Consider the following 23,934-nt stretch of genomic DNA (forward strand, 5'->3'; position numbering starts at 1 on the left):
CATGTCTCTGTGTGGTCTGAGCCAAAGTTATTAGCATTCATTATGCTTTGTATAATTCCAGGCATGTGTGTATGGGACTACGTGTTTTTCGATAATTATTGTGCAATAAAAGCCATACCATTTCCAAGCCATGGTGTTAAAAAACACCAATGAGAGGCTTGTGTTTTTAATTACTCCCTTCCCCCACTTGACTCCCCTTCTAACATTCCCCAAATGAGAGCTCTGTGTCCAGTTACAACACTGCTTTTGTTTCTATTTGCCTCTCTCTCTCTCACACACAATCTGTGTATCTCTCCTCTTCTCTCTGGCCCACAGTATTGAGTAGTGGTGAATGTACCAATGATGGCACACAAACACTGTTCAGCAAATTAAAAGAAACTCCAAGCTGGCAGCTCTCCTCCATCAACACTTAAGGTTCATGAGCAGCAGCACTCTTGAAAGTCTCCCACAAAAAATAAATAATTTGCTGCCTAGATCCACATATAAAAATATGGCAAACAAATCATATGTCAATGGTCAATGTTCATGGATCTCCTTAGTCCTTTTAATAGTCAAACACACGTATTATTCAAAGCAGACCACCTGGAAGCTTTGCTGCTGGAGGATAAAAGCAGTCTTAAAAGAGCTTAGTGAGTTAAAATACCGCTTTTGACGGCAACATCTAAGGTGTGTGTGTGCACTGCTTTCATGTATAAGGTTGTATATTGTGCCATTAAATCTGGGATTTTTTTCTCAAGTTAATGTCTAATCTTGGCTTCAGGAGTGGCGAAGCTACCAGAGTTGGCCTGATTTTTGCCTTGAGGGTTGTTGACAACCGGTCCTGCTTCTGCCCTCCAGCTCCCTCCAGATTAAAGGCACCAGGCTCCACACAGCTGGTCTCTACAAAGCTCTCACAACTGTTCTTTTTTTACATTTAAAAAAGGCAAAGGCCTTGTTCTTCATTTATCATCTTTAAAGCTTTCCTCTCAACTTCACCGCTTTCATTTATTTCATCAACCCTCATCTTTTCATTTTAAAAAGAAAAATTTACATTTCAAATGGTCGTGGTGCCAGTGTTGTTTGATCAGGTTAAAAGGCACTGATTCACACCCAATTATTTTTTATACATAGGCCTATGGTTTTGTTCCCAAAGCCATTTGTTGTGAATGACGATTCAAAGTTACCGAACAGACATGAGTGTCAGCTGTGACACATGACATGCCTGTGATTATTTCATATGTAGCATAAATTAGTTGATTGAGTGATTTTTGAGTTATCTGGGTGATTAGTTGATGAGTTTTACAGAAAATATGACATGTTTGATAAGTCTGTGTCAGATTTACAAGACTGACTTCACAGTGAGCCATATTTCATGTCTTATTCATGAAATGTGCCCATGCTGACTCACACCTGAGTAATTATTAGGACCTAATCATGACAAACTGTTGAGGTATTTATTTGTCACTAATTTAGATTATTCAAACAAGCAACACTTTGATTGGGCCAAATATTATAATCTTTTGCCAAGTGAGGAAACACTTGGTGAGAATTGTTCATTATTTGCTTGTATTTCCACTCTTATTTCCAATGATTTTACTGAAATTACCTTCCTCTTATCCCACTCAGGCTGTAATTTGCTAATGTTACTAACCTCTAATATTCAGGATCAATTCACCTCCCAAGCAGAAACTAATTTCTCTTTGTATTAGGGTCTTGGGAGAGAGAAATTATGTCCTCTTTTCAGAACATTGCCTATTTCCACAACTGAAAAATGCATGACAGCATGCCACAGGATCTCTAATCGCATATCTGCTTATTTAGTTTGGTCTGTCTTTTGTTTGCTGTGCAATTAGACTGAGGTTACTGCCTACAGACGATAGATGGACAAACCATGGTATTTATAACTGTCCTGGGTACATAAAAAAGGAGTGCGCTACATTAGCTTCTGGAGGAACACGTGAGTATGTCTAATTGTATGTCTTCTTATACAACATTAAATATTTTCCAGCATTGGCTACTCATGAACAAGACACCAGGTCTTTTGTCCACTTTTGTTCTTTTTTTTTTCTTTAGAAAATCTAAGAAGCACAAATAATCTTGTTTGGTTACATGAAGCACTTTTACATACATTTTAAGAAGCACAAACAAATGAATTGCATCTTTCATTTATTTTTATCATTTTTTTTTTTTTTTTTTTACTTAACACAATTCTGTTAACACATTTTTTTCCTTAGGTTGACGAAGCATTGTTGATGGAGTCGTGTCAACAGTGTGTACAGCACTATTATTTTAATATTGTTAGCTTTCAGAGAGGACAAGAGTCTGCCACTCTAAACTGACAACCAAACAACACCCAGCTAGGTATTTAAAAGGCTCACTGGCTCTCCCTGTGTTGTAATTTGTCAAATGAACAAATGAGACAAGCTTTATATCACACCCTTCAGTCATCACAAACAAAATCATACATGCACTGTAAGACTTCTGCTACTGGTCTTCAGCCAAATATACACCGTGGTTACTAATCTTCATTTGCTCATCTAGAGGAGTTTACAAGTAATGCACAAGTGCCTAGCAACCCAGTCCTCTTCCATGGGCAATTATCGTTACTCATTAATGATTACAATATTGATAAACCTCATAAATGTACAGCAATGTCACTTTATTACCATTGTAATGGTATATTCTAACATAAATAGAAAGCTGTTAGCAACAATCCTCTATCCAAAACAACAAGTGAAATGAGTCTAACCAGAAACAGTTACATCAGTTTTGACCTATAAGCAATAAAAAAGTCATGCAGTTTTATTCGGTGCAAAAGGTGTGTCTGTCTTTTCATATCTTGACCTAAACCCCAATATGTAGACAACCATTAAAAGTTAGTACTGTAACATAACATTCATTCAGAATACCATGTCGATTGTTAAGCATACCAGGGTCTGCAGAGCATGAACATCAATTATTTTGATGATCCTGCTATCTTTACTATAGCACTGCATTTTCACCAAAACATCTGCTGTATATGCAGAGACTTGGAAATGTTGGATTTGGATCCGAGTGTCTCCAGCAAAGCCTCAAAAGTTTATACCATTAAAAAAAAAAAAGTATTGCCAGATTTTCTTAAGAACAGATCTTCAATATTGCCATAGCCATTTACCGACTGAGCACCCAATCTACCTAAACGTAGATCAAGTGCTAAGTCTAAAAAAAGTGTAGCTCTAAGATGATAGAGTGAAGTAACTGGTGGATAACCAAATCATCAAAACTGAATGCAGTGAGAGCCACCAAATGTTGCACTTCATTGAGTCTGTGTGTTGCCATTGTTTATAAGATAAATGGCATTGCTCTATAGAATTAAAATGATTTCATTGAACTTTGGACCCCAAACACACTAATCAAAGAGTGATCTATGACATTATTTACTTGTTCTGAATGAACAACATCATAAGCACTTCACCAGAATGTAAAAAGACCTTCAACTGCTTTACACAACCCAAAAGCCACTTGGTAAAGGTTTTGTGATTATGTTTCATAAATACTTTAAGTATGTAGTTCCTTACCTGCACATTTTCTCTGAGATCTGTGGCCTCCCTGAGGGGCTGGGTGGAAGCTCTGAAGAGCTCGTCCACTACTTTGATCCCTGTGGTCTTGGTGGTGGTGTACTCCCGGGCCTTTCTACTCTTCCTGACAGACAGACCCCTCTTATGTGCCTTTCCTCCACCCCGCCTGTTGGTGATGGCTACATGGACAAACAGGGTAGTGTTGGGTAGGAACTCGCCCGTCAGTGATTGTAGGGGGACATGTCTATAGCCTGGTTGTAGGCACTCAAATGGGATGGTGTACTGGCCAATGAACTCGTCTCCAATGTAGTCGTCATCCAGCACCACAAAGCGCAGTACTGCAAGTTCTGGTAAATTAATCTGGAATTCAAAACTCTCATCAAAAATAGGGTTGTCACCATTCTGGGACACAGTCTTGGTTCTTTGCTCAGCACAGTCAGCTGGGATGCCGTGGATCTCCACATATATGTAGGGCTCCACCACATCACCCTTAGCTGCAGAGCCGCGAGGCTTGGGCAGATTCTGCCCACTGATGACCTTGATGTGAAGAAGCTGGGCAGACACCCCTGGCAGCGAGTCCCGAGCATTGGCACTAAAGTAGGACACCTCCTCCCTCATGATGGCTGGCCGCAGAACATACCCACAGTTTCCATTCTGCCTGAACCAGCCTAGGTTGAGGTCCATCATCAGGCCTGGTGTCTGGTAGTTCATGGCCACAATCTGGCAGCCACACTTCCAGAAATCCTGGGGGTTCATGTTGCTGGCATCAATTCTCATAGGTGTGGGATATACCCTGGAGAGAAAGCGCTTGTTATAACAGACAAATTCCTCTGGGAACTCATTGGCAAACCTGTTTGCGTCCACCTCATTGAAGGAACATATTTCCCAGTATTTTTGGTCTCTCTTAGAGATCTCAAAGTCCCTGAACTGGACTGACTTGCAGAGAGATACAAGATCAGAGAGCTCCCTGCACAGTCTGAGTCTCCTGTAGCTTAAGCCATTTAGCTGGTCCTTCTCATCAGCTCCCACTCTTCGAGACATTTCCAGACCCTCCTCCTCATCTGTTACGTCACCCTCATCAGTGCAGTTGGGCGGTAGCCTCTTACCCTTAATGAGGATTTTACCTTTGAGTTTCTCAGGGGAGGGTAGGTAGTTTTCCTCCTTGAATGGGGGTTCAACATACAGCTTGTCCCCAAGAATCTTCTTCATATGCTGTGCTATGACCCTCTGCTGGGGGATGGAGCAGTGGGTCACTAGGCAGAGAATCAAGGGATACTCTGAGCTCTCAAAAGCATATTGGTTTATAATGTCCAGGACTTTAGAGAAAGCTAGATGTGAGGCTACAGAACTACCCACATACACCACTGGTTCATTATCAGGGCCATCCCATACAATGACCTCAATGCTGCGACAGCCCATTCTTAGAGCTCGGATGTAGCTGCTGATGTCTGACGAACCCCAGAAATGGTCTTCCAGAAGTGAGGCATTATGTGACGAGTTGATGTAATAGTGGGACAGAGGCTGGGTCATATCCTGGCACACACGTTTGTGCTGAGGGTCAAAGATGTGGCATTCGGAGGAGAGGAGGTAGTGTGTAAAGCCATCAATGGAGAGGTAGGCCCTCTCCCTACCTTCGGCGGATGGCTCAAATTTCTGAACAATATCCCTGCACATGTCCTCCGTTACACCTTCCACACCCTGCTCCACCTCCACGAAAAGCATCAGATCTTTACTGTCCAGATACTCCTTGTTACTGGAGAACTGTACCAGTAGGAAGAAGATCTCTGGTCGTGTGCAGAGCTCACAGTAGGCCTCCACAAAGGTGTCCATGTTAATTCCCTCTCCATATTGGTCTTTAGCTTTCTGGAGTTCCTTGAACTTCAGCTCTATCCTAGACTCTTTCATTCCAGGGTTGAGCCCCTTGATTATCTGGGTGGCCCTGAACAGGTCTATGTGTCCTTCCTTTTCCATATCTGCCAGTTCAAACACTGAGCCAATCCAAGACGTTCGTAGACTCGGTTGGCTGGGTTCCACCATGTCTACAGTGTGCCGGCCATAAGACACCAGATACCTCAGGCCCATCACCCAGGTGCTGACAACATCTGCTGTACTGGCTACCAAATCTAAGGACTCATAGTTATCCCCATAGATGATTGAGAAGGCACATTCATCAGGGAACTGATCTGAGAGACCATTGCTGCGCAAAACTGGGGTTTTCTTTCCCAAACGGACCTCCTTAATGCCCTTGATCTCTAGTTTGGCCTTTTCTGAATCCTTTTTTGATGGCTCCCAACGGAGCCAGTGCATGTCTGGATCCAGCAGGAAGTAGCGGTTGTACATGCGTGAGTTAGAGCGCACCTTCTTCATCTCACAACCCTCCATCATAAAGGCCATGCAAGCAGCTGTGCTGTTGATCTTGCGGTCATTTGGCATTGAGCTGAAGGACACCGTTTTCTTCCTCACCTGCCTCTGTTTGGAACCATCCTGGAAACAGAATGGGATGGGGGAGGGTTGGGGTAAAGAAGGATTTATTGGTTACACTTTGTATCTGAATTCAGGAAAAAAAAGCAGTAAACACCACAGTGAGATTATAATGTATAGAAGAGGATAACAGAGACAAAAGGCTGAGTTAGCACCTTTATCATTGGGTGGATTTACACGTAGCAAGATAAATGCACATTAAACCTAAAAGAAAAATCCTAAATGTAAACACAAGCTGTTGTGCTGGACATGATAAAACCATTCCCAATGCTGAACGCATAAACATGATAAAGAACGGGCTGCCATTAACTTAGTGGAAATCTTTTTTATTTTCTTCCCAGCATGTTTGCTCAACATGCATGGGTCCATCTTATGAAGACGGGACACAGAAGTGGATAGGCACGATGCAGGGGCTTCTTTGACATCTGACTTCAAATGGCAAAAAAGCAATCAGTCATTTTTTATATATTTATGATAGGCCAATAGCCTCAGAGATAATTATGTGCTTATTTAAAATGCACATCTCCCTGTCTAATTTTTCTGCAAATGTTTTACATTGCATAAAGTAACTTAATGTGAAGGCAGAGTAACTTCTGGGGTTTTCCCTTGAGACAAATTGTAATATGCAGTAATGCATGAGGTCTGTTTCTTTTTTAAACAGGACCGCTTGCTGTAATGATAGGGTATAGAACTTGAGATACAATTTTGGCTTGGCTGAAGTCACAATGATTTCATCCCTCAAACAAAGTTGAGGGCTTTAAATTCGGTTTCAAATTACCTTTTAACTGCAAATGAGATGTGGTTAAATAATTATCCTGTGGGCAACCTCTCATAAATACATTTCTTGCCAGCCGATTCCAAAGACATTGCAATGTTTGTTAAAGCTCTGTGGAGACTGTCTCTCTACAACCAAGGCAAAAGCCAAACTTGTGAAAGTAGTGAAACAGATGCGCCACACACCCCTTGCCATGACATGGCTGAACCTTTGCAGCTTTTAGGTCATGAGCCTAGCTGGCAGAAAGCAGACATACAGCACTGCCCTATTTCCCCACAAGGCTGTGGTTAGCTAGAAAGCCTGAATGCAGATGGCCTGGTTAAGGGCTTGGAAAATAGGCTTGTTGAATAATGCAAACCACAGAGAACGGTACAGTAAAGTCAAAACTAAAACAATCCACAAATTACTGTTACATATTAACTATTCTAGACACAAAGCCTTTGAGACTCAGACAAAGGACAAACTATTTTTTTTAATAATTTTGTGAAAACATCTATTACCACACTCACATTTCAGTGGTGATGCTTGATTACTACAACTCTGATATGAAATGCATGTAACCAAAGCCATCTAATCTCAATTTTCCTCCTTGTTCCATGTCTGTTGATCGTTTTTAGTTTGAAGAGAGGAAGCTAGAAAGGGCAGCAGAGAGGACCCCAGGGCTATGGAGGAGTCAGTATGTCTTTCCCCCAAGACAGTGACTGCCTGTACATGTGTGATGGATCTCCCCTGAGCATGAGTTTAACTGTAGTCACAGTGAAAAGCCTCAGGACCATCCATCTTTCACCTGACGGTCAGAGGCAGATGACGCCCGGCACCTCATCGCGATTAATGAGCACCACTTGATGCAAAGCTGAAGATATGACACGGTGATCGCTCTCTGGTTTTGCCCTTGTTTTACGACCTCGATCTCTAACCCCTACACATACTGTCAGTACTCAATATCATAATTAAAAAAAACCTGTAATCTATAATAACGATTACAAATCATTCTTTAACGTCAATGAAATACCTTTTGGAAAATCTAGATGCACTGTTCTTACACGAGATGGTGTGTTGTGGCCCGATGCTGGGACCACCCAGGTCAAAATGGTTGTTCACAATGTGTTAAAATAGAGTTATTCAAGCATTTATTTTCTCCTCCTCGAGAAACACTTGCATGCTAGTGAGAGCTAGTGCCAAGACCAACAGGCACATGGTTATGCATGTGCTCTTGCCAGGACTGTGAGGGTAAGGAGGGTGCTGTTGGTTCAGATGTTGGATAATACAATTCCAACTCTTTCACAGAAGTAATCTTGATATAAAAAGAACGGGTAACACTTCATAATAACGGTACATGAATTATCATGAATTCACTCATGTAGTACTTAATGTATCAGTAATGTACAAGGATTAATAGTATCTCATGCATGACTTAATGCAGGAACAATGTGTTAATTAATGCATCATGTCATGTCTGTGGCCATTCAAATAAAGTGCTGACCTGGTCCATCTTTAAAATTGATTAATAAGATATGATTTATCAATTTTAAAGATGGACCAGGTAAGCTCTTTATTTGAAGGGCCACAAACATGATGAAGTTAATCATGATTACAACGATACAACTCTTTAGAATATATATAATATATACTGCTATGGCTGGTCAGTTTTTTGAAGAAGACATGAACATTATTAATAAATCAGAAATCATGATGATTCAAATACCTTAATTAACGTATTGTTCCTGCATTAAGTCACACATGAGATACTATTAATCCTTGTACATTACTTAGTGTTACCAAAGAAGAAGGCAGACCACAGAAGTGATGCTACCCCTATCTTTTTTCATGCTCTTGATTCATCCAACAAGTCAGATATGATGATGATGAAGAAGAAGAAGAAGAAGAAGAAGAAGAAGAAGAAGAAGAAGAAGAAGAAGAAGAAGAAGAAGAAGACGACATGTCATGCTCCTTTATTTGACTAGCCAGCTACAGTTGGTCTCTCATCTGGTTTGCTCTTCTGCTCTTTGCAAAAGTCAACCAGATGGGCGTCTACGTTGACTGGGGTATTGGGGTATGTGAAGAAAATACCATAAGACAGAAAGCAGACTGAGCAAGTGGCAAGAGTGGGAGATCTGTTCAGGTCTGATTGTTTCCAGGCCTTCTTTATGGAAGTGCTGTAGCCACAGAGAGTCAAAGAGTGCAAGGGTAATCTTGTGTCATTTAACATGCTGTTACAATTAGCCCGACAGCCAGGTAGGACGACATGCTCCAGTCTCTCAATCAAAACCAATAATCACAATGTGTCTATTACACTATTGAAACTGAATTCTGTTTATTGAATTTAAATGCAAAATCAAAAGGCTGGTGACCTAGAGGTAAAGGAATAATCAGTTGTCTGTTCAAATGTGCGTTGTGGATGTATGCATAAATAACCAGTTGGGGCCAAAAAAGAGACACAAAGCACAATACATTTTCAATCATAATTTCGTGAAAATTTAAATTTCCTTCTAACATGTCTTCTTTATTTTTTTTACCTTTATTAAAATTTCTGCCTCTGTATTTTTCTACATGCAGCTGTCTTTTTCCCCTTGATCGGCCATGCTTTTGTTGCACTCCCTCACCATTTATTTGCAGCCCCTGGGGCCTTTCCTGGTAGATATGTCAGTATTTCTGATAATGTGTGTGTGCTTAAGTGCTTCTGGCTTGGTTGCCTGTTGCTGCTGTTGCTGCAGTGATGTGGGGGTATTTCGGTAGTCCTCCACACCTCCCCCATCCCCTTTCCTGTGGTGACACTGACTGCCCCAGGCTGGGTCAAACAGTCCCTGATGGAAGGGTGAAGCTACTGGCGACGGGGCAGGCTTTGAGAAGAGTCCCTTAGCATCCTCTGGGCAGTGGTAAGTCACACTCTCTCTACCTCCCGTCACAGTTGTCACACCCTGATGCTGGGCGCCATGAGCAGTACGACATGGGGAACTTAACTCCAGGGACGCAAATTAATGAACATGAGTATGTTGCTTGTAACACTGCAGTGCCCCACTGAATGGAGTACGCCAAAACAACTCTTTAAAATGGTACTGCAGGGCATAAAGGACAAGCTTTTTTTATAGACTTCCTATTCCTTTGTATAATTTAATAATCATATTTCAGATTTTATGGTTATAATATCATCTTTAAAACCAATATACATCTGGTTGGTTTCCCGTACTCCCCCGGTCTGCTGTGTGTCCTGGAATGCAGCACTATCAGAAACTAATGCATGCTTCATATCCGGAGAGTGTGTATGTTTGTGCAGGTGCAACACAAGCAGCCCAACAAAAAACCCAGGGTTTTCTCTGCTGCCTGATCTTTTGTTATGTCAGAAAGCACAAGCAAAACTAAAAAGTCTACAATACATTGTTCTGCAGCTCAACATTTGAAGGCTACATAAAAATAGGGTATGTGTCTCAGCCACTGGACTGTCATAGGCTAGTATGAGCAGAGTGCTGAGACGCTCAACCTGTTTTTGAACACATGGAGGATTAATCTCTCCCCTAAAGGTCTTCCTGTGGGACTCTGGGCATGCTGCCTCTTTCACTACCCACTGCCCCACTTCCTCCCCATCCCACCAAACCTCAAGCCATCCCACCTCTTTGTCACGGCTGGGCTGGCTAGCTGCCACTCGCTACTCCTCACTCCTATCATATCTCAACTCTAAAAAGGGGTCTGCAGGAAGTAGTCAGGCATGGCTCAGTTCCTCTCGCCCACAGAGCTACTGTGTCATTTGTGTGTGTGTGCAATGTGAATCGGTGAATAAGGCAACAGGGGAGCGTGGGTAACAGGGAATGAAGACAGAACAGAGCACAGCCCTCTTGATGACGTGCTCTCCAAGATGTGAGTCACAGTTTGTGTGTTGCGCTTGCCTGAATGTGTGCTGGGGGATCATGGGATCAATGTCTACACACATATAGAACACCCTGACAGACAGCTAGTCACAGCTAAGCCACATTACACATCAAATGCACATATTGATGTTGATGTCAAACACTGAGCAATCAATCACACACAGACAGAATTTGTGTAACCAATTACCTTTTTATTCTCTGATATTACAGTCAAGGCAAAAATATATTCCCCTCAAATTATCAAATTATTAATTTTCATCATCGTAGCTGTCGTTCTTGGAACTGTTGCCTCTCTGGACGAAAAGTGAAGCAATAATTCACTGTCCAGGTAGAGATACTTTCACTATTTAAATTGGAATACAAATACTAATCGTATGCAAATCTATTATTTAAATCTGTTTTCCTTGAATGCTCTCAAACAAGCTAGGGCAAGGTTATTCCAAATTTTGCATGCAACAAGTGATGAATGAGGAATTAATTACTGCACAGACTAAATTATCAAGTGAAAGTGATTTGATAATTATTGTCTTTTTTGGAGCAAGCCCAACACCGTTTCCTGCAGAAGCAGTAGACGTAAAGAGCCAAAGAGTTCTGGCTTTTGCCTTGAAGGATTTCACAGCTCAGTAAGCCGTGCTGTGCTTGGATGAGGTAGGTGGAAGGTCATCATCAGAACCCCCCACCCTCCCCCCCCCCCACCTCCTCAAGTCTAGGCTGCCCACCACTACCCCAAGGCACCACACTTCCAACATCCAAGATGGTTACACAAACTGACATCTAAATCCTGCCACACAGAGCTTAGGGCAGACATAATTCAGCCTCTAACAGACTCTACTCCCTAAATCTGGGAGCAAAGAGGCATCCATAGAGAGAATGTACAAGAGAGAAGTAAAGTGGATGTATGCTGAGACTGTGTATATGCAAGAGGGAGAGATAGAAGGAGCGGGGGAGAAATTGAGAAAGAGAGCAAGTTTAATGAGCTTAATGTCAACTTAATTTGTTTAGATGTTTTGGCAGTGCTGTGCAACCTCAATGCCAATAAAGCAAATTAAATGAAATTGAAATACTAAATTCTCATAGGGGGAAAGATAGAGAAGAGGGATGGTGAGAAATAAAATGTCAGCAACATTTTTGCCTTAGCAACATCGCATTTTTGATCTGTCATGCTCACAAAGCATTTTCAAATTGAATACAGATTTTGGAAATAGGAGCGACGAGGGAGGGATAGAGAGAATAAAGAGAGATAGATGAGGGAAAAGAAAGTCAGGGAGAGAGAGAAGTTGGGCCTTTCACCATTTGTCAATCTAATCTGTCATGTGGGCGACTTCTTTAATTCTCAAAGCGGTACTTTCAGCGGCACATCATGCAACTCTCGCAGAACACAAAGATAATGTGCGAATAGGCGAGAAAATCAAAAGGTCTGAGAGGGGATGCGAGAGGAATTGAGTGTGTGCTCGTTTTTGTCCCATGTACGAATGGATTTACATTTTCAGCCCGGTGGTCCATTGTGCACACGTTTACCTTGGATGTAAAGCCCCAGTTCTGCTGTTAACACTCTTTCCGTGCTCCGATAATAAGTGGAAATCCCCCACAGAACTGTGAACAAGCTAAAGAGCACCAAACAGTCTCACTAATTACTGACCCACAGAGAGTAGAGGTCAATGCTATCGAGCTGTGGAACCACAGAAAAAAGCACCATGTGCTGCCACCCAGCTTAGATAATTTAGTCACAAAGCATTTGTGTTAAAGAGTGCATTTTTTTCTTTTTTTTTTTTACTATCAGTGAGCCATGAGCCCACTCAATACATTCAGTATGGCACATGTACAGGTTTGGTCATAAATCATATCACACCTTTCTGAGTTTAACGCACATTTGAATGCACCGACGCACATACACATGCACACCAACATCAGGCTCTCTTGTGGTTTCTCCATCACATCGCCCCTCGTTTTCCCCAGCTGCTTTCCATCAACTCCCGTCACCAGTGGGGCCAATTATTTCCTGCAGAACCTATTTCATAAGCTTACTTCAGGTGAGTTTACGCGTGTTCATGTTTGCATGCTTGTTGCTAAGCATGAGGGAGAGAGTCAGACAGGGAGAGAGAGTCTCTTATCTTTTGCAGGGTCAAGTCACATCCAGTTTAAGATTCCCTCACAGTCAGATTCCTGTCTTATCAGTCTGTGGTTGTCCTCTTCCGTATAGGCAAGGTGTCCGCTGTCAATCTCAGCTCCCACTCACTCTAAGGGATTGTGCGTCTGTCAGGTCATGTTGGTAATTCTGTAGAAGCTGTGTTAAATAATAACACAATAATCCTGGTCTGTGGGAGGGGGGAGACACAGGAGGGGTTGTTTGTCCCTGGATTCCCTTACAATCTCCTGCCGAATGTACTCCACTGTTTTCCCTGGTTAAGCGGAGGTTGTTGGAAGGCTGTTTTATCAGCTCATAGTCATGCTTTCTATCTCCTTCATTTACTATGCCAACTATGTACAACCTCTGTGCCCCAATTCAACTAATGTGTCTGAGTGTCCCAGAACAGAATCTGCCAAGACTATAGGGTTCGATTCTCACTGGAGCCACTTACACATCTAAAAATGCATGCACCTATGGTGCTGTCAGGAACTTTGGATAAAACTGTTCATAAAATGGCCTACTGTTGCTGTCAGATGAAAATCTGTATCTCCTAAAGCATCCACAGGTTTTCACTACTTAAAATAATCTGTCAGTGACACTGACAAGAAGTAGTTTAAAGGTTCTGGCTTTAACTTTAATTTTTTTAATACTAAAGGCACCAAAGGGACAATATAGGTCAGGTGACTATTTGCTTAGCTTATATGTAGAATAAATTAGTTTATTATTTGGGTTTTTAGGTGTGGGTAGTCACTTCCTATGCATGAAAAAGATTATAAAATCAACTTAATTTTACAAGCTAAGACTGTTGTCTCAGAATAGGATGCTCGTATCTACTGCATCACTTATTTTGGTGAGTGGATCAAGTTATGTTAGTTTTCTTAGTCAACTAATATATGATTTTGTCACCTAATCGATTAGTTGATTTAATTGACAGATCTGTAAAACTGAGTTTCTCAAGAATCATGCAAAAGACCACTTTAGATCTTATGTTTATCAGAGATTTGCTCATAAGGTTATTGGGAATAATTCATTCAGCATGAAAGAAGCAGCATCAAAAATAGTCGACTAAGATCAAAACAACCGATTAGTCGATTAATCGAGTAAGAGGGGGCAGCCCTAAATATTTCCATGAGCCAAATACTAATTGAATTTCACAGCACATGGACAACTGTGTCTCCTTACAACTCCACTAAAATCATGAGAGTCAATAAAATTGGAGTTGCTGAGTTTTTATCTGACAACAGCCTTATGCTAAGCCAAGTCCCTCACAGCTACTGCTACTGAAGGCACTCATCGACTCCTATCAGACATAACTGTTTAGTACTCCCTCATGGTCTGCATTGCTTTAATTAAACAGTGTTGTCTGATCTCAAAACATTCCCTTTCATTACATTCATTACCACAGTGTTTTCTCATTTCCCCAAAAGGTTTTCAGCCACAGGCACCGGATCTGTTTGCCAAAGATGTGAAGGATGTGACATGAAAGTGTGTTTGCCCAACACCCGATGATGACCAATGAAAGGATAATAGTTGACACTGGCTTTGACGCTTGCGTCCCATCATCAGTCCTCTCCTTTCTCTCTATTGCTTGTCCTTTCACTCTCTCACTATTGTTTGCTCTCCCACTTTGTCTCTCGCTTGTCTTTTCTGTCACTCAATCAATTTCTTTTTTCCTGCCTTACTCTCTCTCTGTCTATTTCTCTACATATATCCCTTCATATAGCACAAATAAAGATAGGAGATTGATACTGGGAAACAATTAAGGTCTGACTAGCAGTGGGATGAATGTTTCTACCCTTTGTGAAATGATATATGACTTCCTCAGTAACATCTGACAGAGGCAGCTGTTTTGAACCGTCTGCCTAAGATTTGGCCGCAACAAAAGGGGAAGCCAGAGGAATCCTTATACACACACACACACACACACACACACACAAAGTGGAAATTAGGCTATCCTCTGTTTTTTCTCTGTGTTTCTATGTAAGACTACAGCTCACTTTGAACAGGAAGTGAAAATGTTGCAGTGGCTCTTTTTGTATAATGCTACCAGATGTGGCCTTTGTCTGAGCCAGTTCCAATGGAACTTTGCACAGGAACTCTCTGAAGCGCTGACCCTATACAGCCTGCGGTCCTTAGTGTTGCAGCGTGGCTAAGACTGACATGTTTATCACAGCCAGACAGCAGAAGCTGAGGATGAGCAGGGGGCTGATTAACAACAAATGTCAACCTGTCAGTCCATGTGCCACACATCTCCTCGGCTATCACCCTACACCTCAGACACAATGCTCGTATGAAATGACAGCCTGCCAAAAGATTACAGGCAACTCTGCAAGAAAGAGGAAAATAAGAGCGATGTTATCTGTGCAGCGTAAAAAGGAAATGCAGTCTTTTAATGCCCCATAAAAGATGGAGTACTATTGAAGGAGTCAATGGGATTTGCAAGTCTGAGCATGAAGGTTCTATGGCTATAAATAAAACCACTACAGGACAACAAGGCCACACGTTTCCTGGAGCTCAATCGTCTCTTGGACTGCATGTCCCAGCATCGTCAATACTTCAGTTTGTCAATGTGGCCGCACAGGCAGGCATAACCTTGACTGCCGTCTGCAATGCAGCGAATCCTGGGTAGAGAGAAGTGCCCCCGTTTGCCACCAGAGAGCTGTGCTGCTGCTGCAGTACAGGACACCTCTGCTACACTCATCTCCCCTACTCCTCCCCCCCCCGAACAGGACCAATGAGATGAGATGTGCCTTGTGGTGTTCACAGACAATCACACAAACATTTACACACACACTCACACACCACAGCCTGTCCTTGATAGTGATTCTGTGTTAGTCTCCATCTTATTTGAGGTGTACATTGGAGAGAAATTCACAAGGGACAAACCACAAGACCCTTAATCAATGCCTACAGTTCTTCTTTTCACGATCCAAAAAGAGGTTCCGTTTTCCCTTCTACACCACCTCGTGTTACACACACACACACACACACACACACATATATGTGTGTATATGACTTCCTCAGCAACATCTGACAGAGGCAGCTGTTTTGAACCGTCTGCCTAAGATTTGGTCGCAACAAAAGGGGAAGCCAGAGGAATCCTTATGGTCACACACACACACACACACACACACACACACACACACACACACACACACACACACACACACACACACACACACACAAGTTTACACCTGCCTCCAGGTGCAGCACACTCACTCTCCAAATGCCCACCATGTATGTATTTTAAACTTCCAGAGCTCAGAAACTATTTAGATGCTGGAGTAGAGAAAGAGGAGAAGGAGGCTAAAATTGGCAACTGTTGTCACCTGTGTAGGTGCAGAGGACTCTGTGTGGGTAGAAGAGCAGGCGTGCTTACTGTAGCTCAACACACATGGAGCCTTTGGTAAAGACAATTGTTTTCTTCCAAACCTCCGTCTCTGCTCAGTGTTTGGTAAAAATAAGACTACATCTCTGAGCAGGCTTTGATCAATGATGCTTTTTCTCTTTGACACATTCTACGCCTGTATCCGTGAAGCCCACTCAACTCTATTAATAATCCCTGTGAGCCTGATCCTTGGCTGGGCTCATTCTGTCTCGTCAGGAGGCTGGCAAACCAACTCATGGACTGTTCCAGTGCCAGTGGAAGAAAAATAAAACTGGTGTGGTATCTGCACCCCTTTTTCTTTGATCTGCAGAATGATGAGGCTTCTCAACACAGCTCATTTTCTATTAGATAATCATTCTCCATTGCACGTAATTGGTTAAGCATACTTGGACCAAACCTTGCATGTTTTACATTGCCTCTAAACTGTAGGGCTGCATGATTTGGAGATGAAGTCATGTTGCGATTGATAATATTGCAATTACAATTGCGATATAATGGTATCATGAGTTTACTTAATTATCAAGGAAAGGAAAGCAACTAGAATTTTGAAATGTGTATTTTTTTTTACTTGAACATACAGTACAAAGTTAGACGAGCATAAGAACAAATACATAAACAAACTGACTGTCGGCGTAGCGCTGTGTGAGGGAAAATTAAGAAATAAAAAAAAAGAGACAGCAAAGACAATGTGAGTTAACAGTAAACACTAATGGCGCTTTTCCATTACATGGTACCTGCTCGACTCGCCTCGACTCTACTCCCCTTTTTTGGTTTTCCATTACGAAAAAAAATACCTGGTACCTGCTAACAGGAACTTTTTTTAGTACCACCTCAGTCGAGGTAGCATGTAATGGAAAAACACCATAAGCTTCTTAAGACAGGGTGGCTTCATCTGTTCTTAATACGGTCGGTAAAGTAAAGGGTGTTACAACACGGAAGCTGCAGTGCAAACAGAGTGTCACGCACACAGCACACCTTTTTGTTTCCTTAAAATCACACTTTTTGCGGTTATGTAATCGCAGAGTGACATCGTGAATCGCGATTGCGATTAGATTAATCGTGCAGCCCTTCTAAAATGCTATCATACCAGTTAATGGAAGGTAACAATCTATTTACTCCAGTTCTGCACTTAAGTACAATTCTGAGATACATGTACTTTACTTGAGTATTGCCACTTTATACTACTTTAAACTTCTACCACACTGCATTTCACATGGAAATGTACTTTATACTCTTATACATTTATTTGATAACAATATTGTAATAATAGTGATGTGTAATTGCTACTTTTGCTTAAGTACAGGATACTTCTTCCCTCACTGGGCAAACCAGCAATAACTGGTAAGAGCTGGGAGAAGATCTCGGCTAAATAGGTGCTGAGATGATTAACAATTTCATTAGCTTTTTCTCCCAGTAGTGGAGACAAATGTAGAACATCTGATGAGGTAGGTGTGTTTGCGTGTGCTTGTGTAAATGCACAGTGAAGGGAGGGTGGAGGACACGGGAGCAGAGTGGTTCAATGTGCCCACTTTGCAGAAGCGCTATGGGTGAAGGTGACCGTTGTGTTTGCCTGGAAAGCCTGACTGACAGGACTGTAGTGAGGAGAATCAGGACCATCTTGCACTGAGTGGGCTCGGGGGATTGATACTAATGGTGGACTGATTCTCGTGATGGATTGGCGTGAGGAAAGACATGGGTGCAAAATGAGGGATTATTCAGGAAGAAAGGAGGCAGTTGATATGCAAGGGAAAAAACAGGGAGAACAACGGTTCCTATTTCTAGGTCTGGCCTCACTCCTCTACTGAGGGAGTTAGGGTTCCCTGGAAGAGAACTGAACAGCAGGAGGGGAGGTGAATCTAAAAAGGACGCGTAACAAAACCACGCTGATATGCAGGTTCTGATACAAGCTGTCCCATTTCACTAAAAAGCCCTGGCCGCCACATTAAAGGGACCTCATCTCTCTTAGCAAGGACAAGTTCTTGTTGCTAAAGTTCATGTGAAGGTGATGGAGAAAAGGAGAACGATGAGCAACTCCGAAATTTGTATTTATTGTAACTGTATTTTTTACCAAATCAACTATTCTCCTATCGTGATCTAAAGCAAGTTATGTATGGTGTCACCTATGACCAGTGTCATTTCTCATGCTGTCCCTTTTTCTTAGGCAAAATTGTTAGTCTCAGTGCAGCACAGATGCAGTAGGCCCAAAACAACCAACACATTGTATGTAATCTTATGCAACATGATCTTCAGGAGTTCTTTGGTATTACAACTGCCATTTGAGGGTATGTGGAACTCAATCTGCTGCATTATTGTAAAAAGGAGCTAGTAGAAAGATGAGTGCCTCAGCCACAATCCTGGGGTGCGCTTCTCAAAACTCTAGGTTTACTTAATCACAAAGTCCCTGTCTCTTGGAAAAGTAACACTGACTTTCAGGCGGTCTTTTTGGCTGGCTCAAATAGAGTCAAATTCCCTTTGAGATTATTTGTAACCCCTTTGTGTTTGTATGAATTCTGACTTGAAAGATCATCTAAGCACTACAACACTAGCCTATGTAGATCTACTTAGATCCCAACTGCACACATTTACGCACTCCCACACAGCTTCAGAGAGAAACTGAAATTCGTAACAAATGAAGCACTCAGATGAGTTTGATAAGTGAGTGAAGCACCGTTAGGCTATTTTGGTCCTCTGTTGTGTTTTCTCTTCATGTGGTTGACTTTACAGCTCCCTGTGGAACACAACAAAAACATGTAACTATTCCACCACCAGCTACAGAAGCAGTAGTTCCGGCAGCAGAACCACATCAGTGTTTATGGAAGACCCTGTCATTACCGCTCTCTGTGGGGAGCTATAAGACCTGGTTCCTGAAGACAACCTGGAAGAGGACTTTTGGCCCAACCAGCATCACTTTGGCAAACACTTTACAGCTTCCCTGCACCCTTCTCCCATTCTCTACCAACATTCGTGTTAACACTCTCCCACAATCCAAAATAGCACATAAACATAGATGAGGCATTATTTCAATGGTAGAAATAATGCCTAAAGTCACAGCATTACTCACATCTCTCCATGGACAACAAATGCTTTTGTTGGGTATTTGCTAATTAAGTATAGAGAAAAAGTGCAGAATGTGATATTCAATGTTCTTCAAAAACGAAAAATTTAAATCCCAGTGCGGAGAGACTGCTTTGACATACCAGGCTGGAGTGTGTGGGTGTTACAAGGGCATGGAGGAAGGAACCGGGGTCAGAACAGCTGTTAAGGGCTTCGGGGGGAATGCAGCAGGAGAGAAAAACACAACACAAAGCACACACACCACACTCCATTAATTCAAATAAACCCCCCCCCCCCAAATTCTTCAACCCTAAAAATATATATATACCTGTGCTGTATTCTAATCGTAGTGAATTAAATTCCTATGCAAGCTTGAAAAATCAATACTCTTACAGTGCAGATGGATTTGGGGTTGACATCTCTCAGTGAAATGAAAAATATTCTCCAGCTTAGTGAACTCAGCAGCATTTGAGGCCGGTCTACTGGACGATCATGTGCAGTTGGGATCCTACAGGGAGCTCCTCTCCTCATCCATCTGCTGTTCCTCTGTTCTCTACCTTCCTTCCTTCCTTCCTTCCTTCCTTCCTTCTTTCCCTTCTATTGGCATCTCTTTTCCAGGACTACACAGACTCATCTGCAGGATGCTCTAGCTAAATATGACCATCATTTGTAGAGTGTCTTTGTTATTGCCCTCCGCTTGTGCCGTTTTACCAAAAGTTGTTCAATCACTGGGCCGTGCAAGTGGAAGCTTCTTTGTCACTTCCTGTACAAAGGACTCATTGTGTTTTAACATGCTGCATCTGTGAGCATCCTGGCTTATTTACTACACTCATTAAGGACAACAGCAACGCGAGCTCTGCACTGTTCCACTGTACAGGCTTAGTGCGCAGCAGGGATTTAACAGTATTGTAACACTGCAGCAAGGTGATAATGATACCACTGAACATTTTACTATTATTGTTGCAGTGGATGTTAGGAAGAAGTATGTACGACCTTCTTCCATTGCTTTTATCTCTGTTATGTTCTATGCATATATGTTAATTTTTAATTTTAGATCTCGGTTTGCATTGTGAGGGCACCTGAAGGACACACACACACACACACACACACACACACACACTACATATACATACATTTCATATAGTTTTTCCACTAGAGAGTAGCAGGGCATACCTACTAGGCAAGGCAAGGCACTAGCAAAACACTTAATCATAGCTGCATTATATTGATTTCACAATGCCTCCTGAGTAGTGCCCACACCCCAACCAGCTCCATCTACATCCCGTTCTTCGCAAGGATTTTCTGTCAGGAGCTACGGACGTGTGCACAGCGTTGTCAATCAAAATGCAGCTGACTACGTTTGAAACAAGATTACAACTGACTGCCAATTTCTGGTGTACAAGTAATTGAAATTCATCAGTGGTGACCTTTATACTGAGAAGCTAGGCATAGCTACATCCAGCATTTGTATTTTATTTAAAAACCCGTCTGTGACATATAACAGTGAAATTATGAGGAGGAAAAGGAAACAAGACTTACTTAAAATAAAAAGTTCTCTTTCTTTTTGCATATTGTCAACACGTTAATTAAATGATAACTCATGGCTAGATTCTGACATGATTTGCCAGGCTAATGGAGTCCAGAAGAGGTACAGCAGATAGCAGAATTCAGGTGATGAATGAACACGCTTTGTTACACATGATAATGCAGGTATGTTGGCAGGCAGTGTGTTGGAATGATGAGTGCTCATTTACATCTAATTGCAATGTGAGACTTCAGACAAGATCATTTAAAACCACATTTTGCAAGAGAGGAAAACGTTATTGAATATGCTGGGTTCCTCTGGCAGTAGCTGCTGCTCCAGTCCTCCTAACCGGCAATTTCCACTGGATGCGGAACATCTGCGGACCGGCTCCGCTGCGGAACGGCTGCATGCTTCGCCGTCCGTCAATACCCACTAGGTCCGGATTTGTTGCGGCACGGCTGCGGCCATGACTGACAGCTGTAGTCACGAGGACCCACAATATCTCACGAATTCACGTAGAATAGAACCACAAAACCAACAACAGTTTGTTTCCATCCAGAGTAGAGGGGAAACAACTCTGTGCTGTGTTTTCAAGGTGTAGTGCAGGGAAATACGATCCGCCGTGAGCACAGTGCATTTTACTTTGAAAATTAACCGGATTTTTATTTTGTTTCTGTGCTCGACTTCCTGTCCCGCACTATCTGCCGTGTGCTGAATTGCTGCGGAGCTCTCCAGCGTCCGTCAAAAATAGAAGCTCTGCGTATCTGCTCCGGAGGGCTGCGGACTGCCAGAGCTGGGACGGAGTAGGGACGCAGACGTTCCGCAGTAGTGGAAATACACACATTGACTTTAATGGAAACCTATGACTCCGTCGACGTTCCGGAGACATTCCGCAGACGTTCCGTAAACAGTGGAAATTGCCGGTAAGATTACAAGGTTATGCAAACAGAAGGGAACCTCGATTTGGAGAATCTATGAATACTGCTACCCATCAAAAACCCATATTCAGGCATCACAAGAAAAACAAATGGTAACTGGTTAGAACCTTTAGGAAATTGATTGATGATGAGTACATTTTCAAGATTAATTAAAAAGGGTGAATAGAGCACTAGCAAGTGTCCTGATCTGCTTTCATCTGTCATGAGAACAGAGAAGTCTTTTGAGATAAAGTGTGTTGTTTCTTTCTTGAAGAAGCTTAGCCTATTGGCATTTATACAACTACTCAATGTAACAGCTTAAGAGTGTAGCAGAGCTTACATGTTTTGTGCACACTAAGAAGCCTGCATACCCACCCCCATATTTCCCGTTTCTCTCAGAGGCCTAACAGCATGCACAACACACAACAATGATGGATTATTAGCCTGAAATTAAGCAGATTTTTCTTTTAAAAAAAAATCATTTTTCATTCTGGTTTTCCATGCTTTAGCCAGTAAGGCAAAAGGAATGGGAAGTGAAAAGCCAATTTGCTATATATTCTACATGGCAACAGTCCTGTATTTGAATGTCACACAAAATTAATGAGACTGCTTATCAAGATAAGTGACAAGAGTTGAGGCATAAGGTTGAGGATGGCTTAATATACTTTGCTGCTTTACAATCTTAAGTTATTTAGAAGCTAATTTGCTGGACTTGAGATCTGTGGTGGTATTATCATGTGAAAGTATTAGTGCTGCAACAGTCGCAACAATCACAATAATTGTACCACATGGCAAATGCAGTACTACAATAGGTGGTCTAATGTAACCTCTGCCAAGAAGAACTATAAACACTATTGTCACAGCAAGGCTGAAGGTTTTAATCGCATCCGCTTGTTGGAAAAAAAGATTGAGCAGCAATGTAGGGGATAATCCACTAACTCTAAGCACATAGGAAGTGGCCTTGACCCATGATACAATTAAAAACAGATCCAATAAAAAGAATCATATCACATTACTTGTGAGAGGAACATATTATTGTCACGTTCCCACTTGCCCAAGGCCCAGGGTGGCCCATGCAAATGTGTGTTCATCCAGCATTCCTATAATAATTAATTAATTTGAGATGTAGAGAGAAATGTACATAGAGGTTAATAGAGTGGCTTGGTTGCTTAGCAACTCAGTGATGCCTTTCATGTGCTAATTTACAATCAAAGGTCAGCGACTCAAGGGCCAACAGAAAAAGAAATGGCTTTGATTTAAAACAAAAGGGCAAAAATAGTGTGGACATGTTATAACATAGTCAGTTTGAAAGAATCATTGGCTACCTCAATCATGAAATATATATCACCTATAATCTATATTCAAATAAATATTTCCTATTCTTATGTAAAAGTTATATAACCAGATTAAAGTCTCATTGAAATAAAAATCTCCTCGGGCACCATTAAAAAAAGAAAAACGTTACAACATAAGAAGACCATGGAACTTATTATTTATTTATTATTGAATGGTTAAGTATCATTTTGGCCCATTCAGCATTTAATATTTGGGGCACATTCTCTTTGAGCATTATATCTACATGCATCACCCGATTCTACAGGGAAATAAAATTGATTCTATAGGGAAATATAGCTGTGGATGATAATAAGCATCAGCCTGAATAAAAGATGTGGGTGAGAAAGAAGCCCAGCTCACTAACAGTGGGTAAGAAAGCTGAAAGCTGTGCAACATTCACTGAGCCTAGTACATTCAGTTCTTTAACTGTGCAGAGGTGGTCTGAAGGACAGCAATCTCAGTGTATACCGCTGGTGCATGAGGAAAACAATATAAGGTACTTTGATGTCACATACACATTCATGTAGTGAAATTCATTCTCTGCACTTTAACCCATCCCTCAAGGGAGCAGTGGGCAGCCATTTACAGTGCCCGGGGACCAACTCCAGATAAGAGCCAGTGCCTTGGTGAGGGAAACCGGAACACCCGGAGGAAACCCACGCAGACATGGGGAGAACATCACATGCAAACTCAACCGGGAGCCCGGAACCTTTTTGCTGTGAGGCCATAGTGCTATCCACTGGGCCACCATGCTAAGCTATCTAATATACACAGTGAAATGAGTCATCCTGTTTTAACTCTGTCCAAACAATGTGAAAATGCAGCATGGAATCAATACACAGGTTACATCAGTGAGAATGCAGGGAGGAAGGGATGATGGAAAGCCTCTCTCTCTCTCTCTCTCTCTCTCTCTCCTGAGTCAGCATGATGAC

At 41.9% G+C, this 23,934-nt stretch overlaps 1 protein-coding gene across 1 annotated transcript in view; it reads right to left on the reverse strand.

Moving 5' to 3' along the window:
• LOC144530784 (inactive phospholipase C-like protein 2) overlaps window positions 1-23,934 on the reverse strand; it is a 68,258-nt gene that overhangs the window by 20,381 nt on the left and 23,943 nt on the right. The window contains exon 2 of the mRNA XM_078270508.1: window positions 3,537-6,020. Coding sequence (XP_078126634.1) covers window positions 3,537-6,020 — 2,484 coding nt within the window. The remainder of the gene's footprint in view (window positions 1-3,536; window positions 6,021-23,934) is intronic.

This window comes from Sander vitreus, chromosome 15, assembly GCF_031162955.1.
Source record: "Sander vitreus isolate 19-12246 chromosome 15, sanVit1, whole genome shotgun sequence".
NCBI lineage: Eukaryota > Metazoa > Chordata > Actinopteri > Perciformes > Percidae > Sander > Sander vitreus.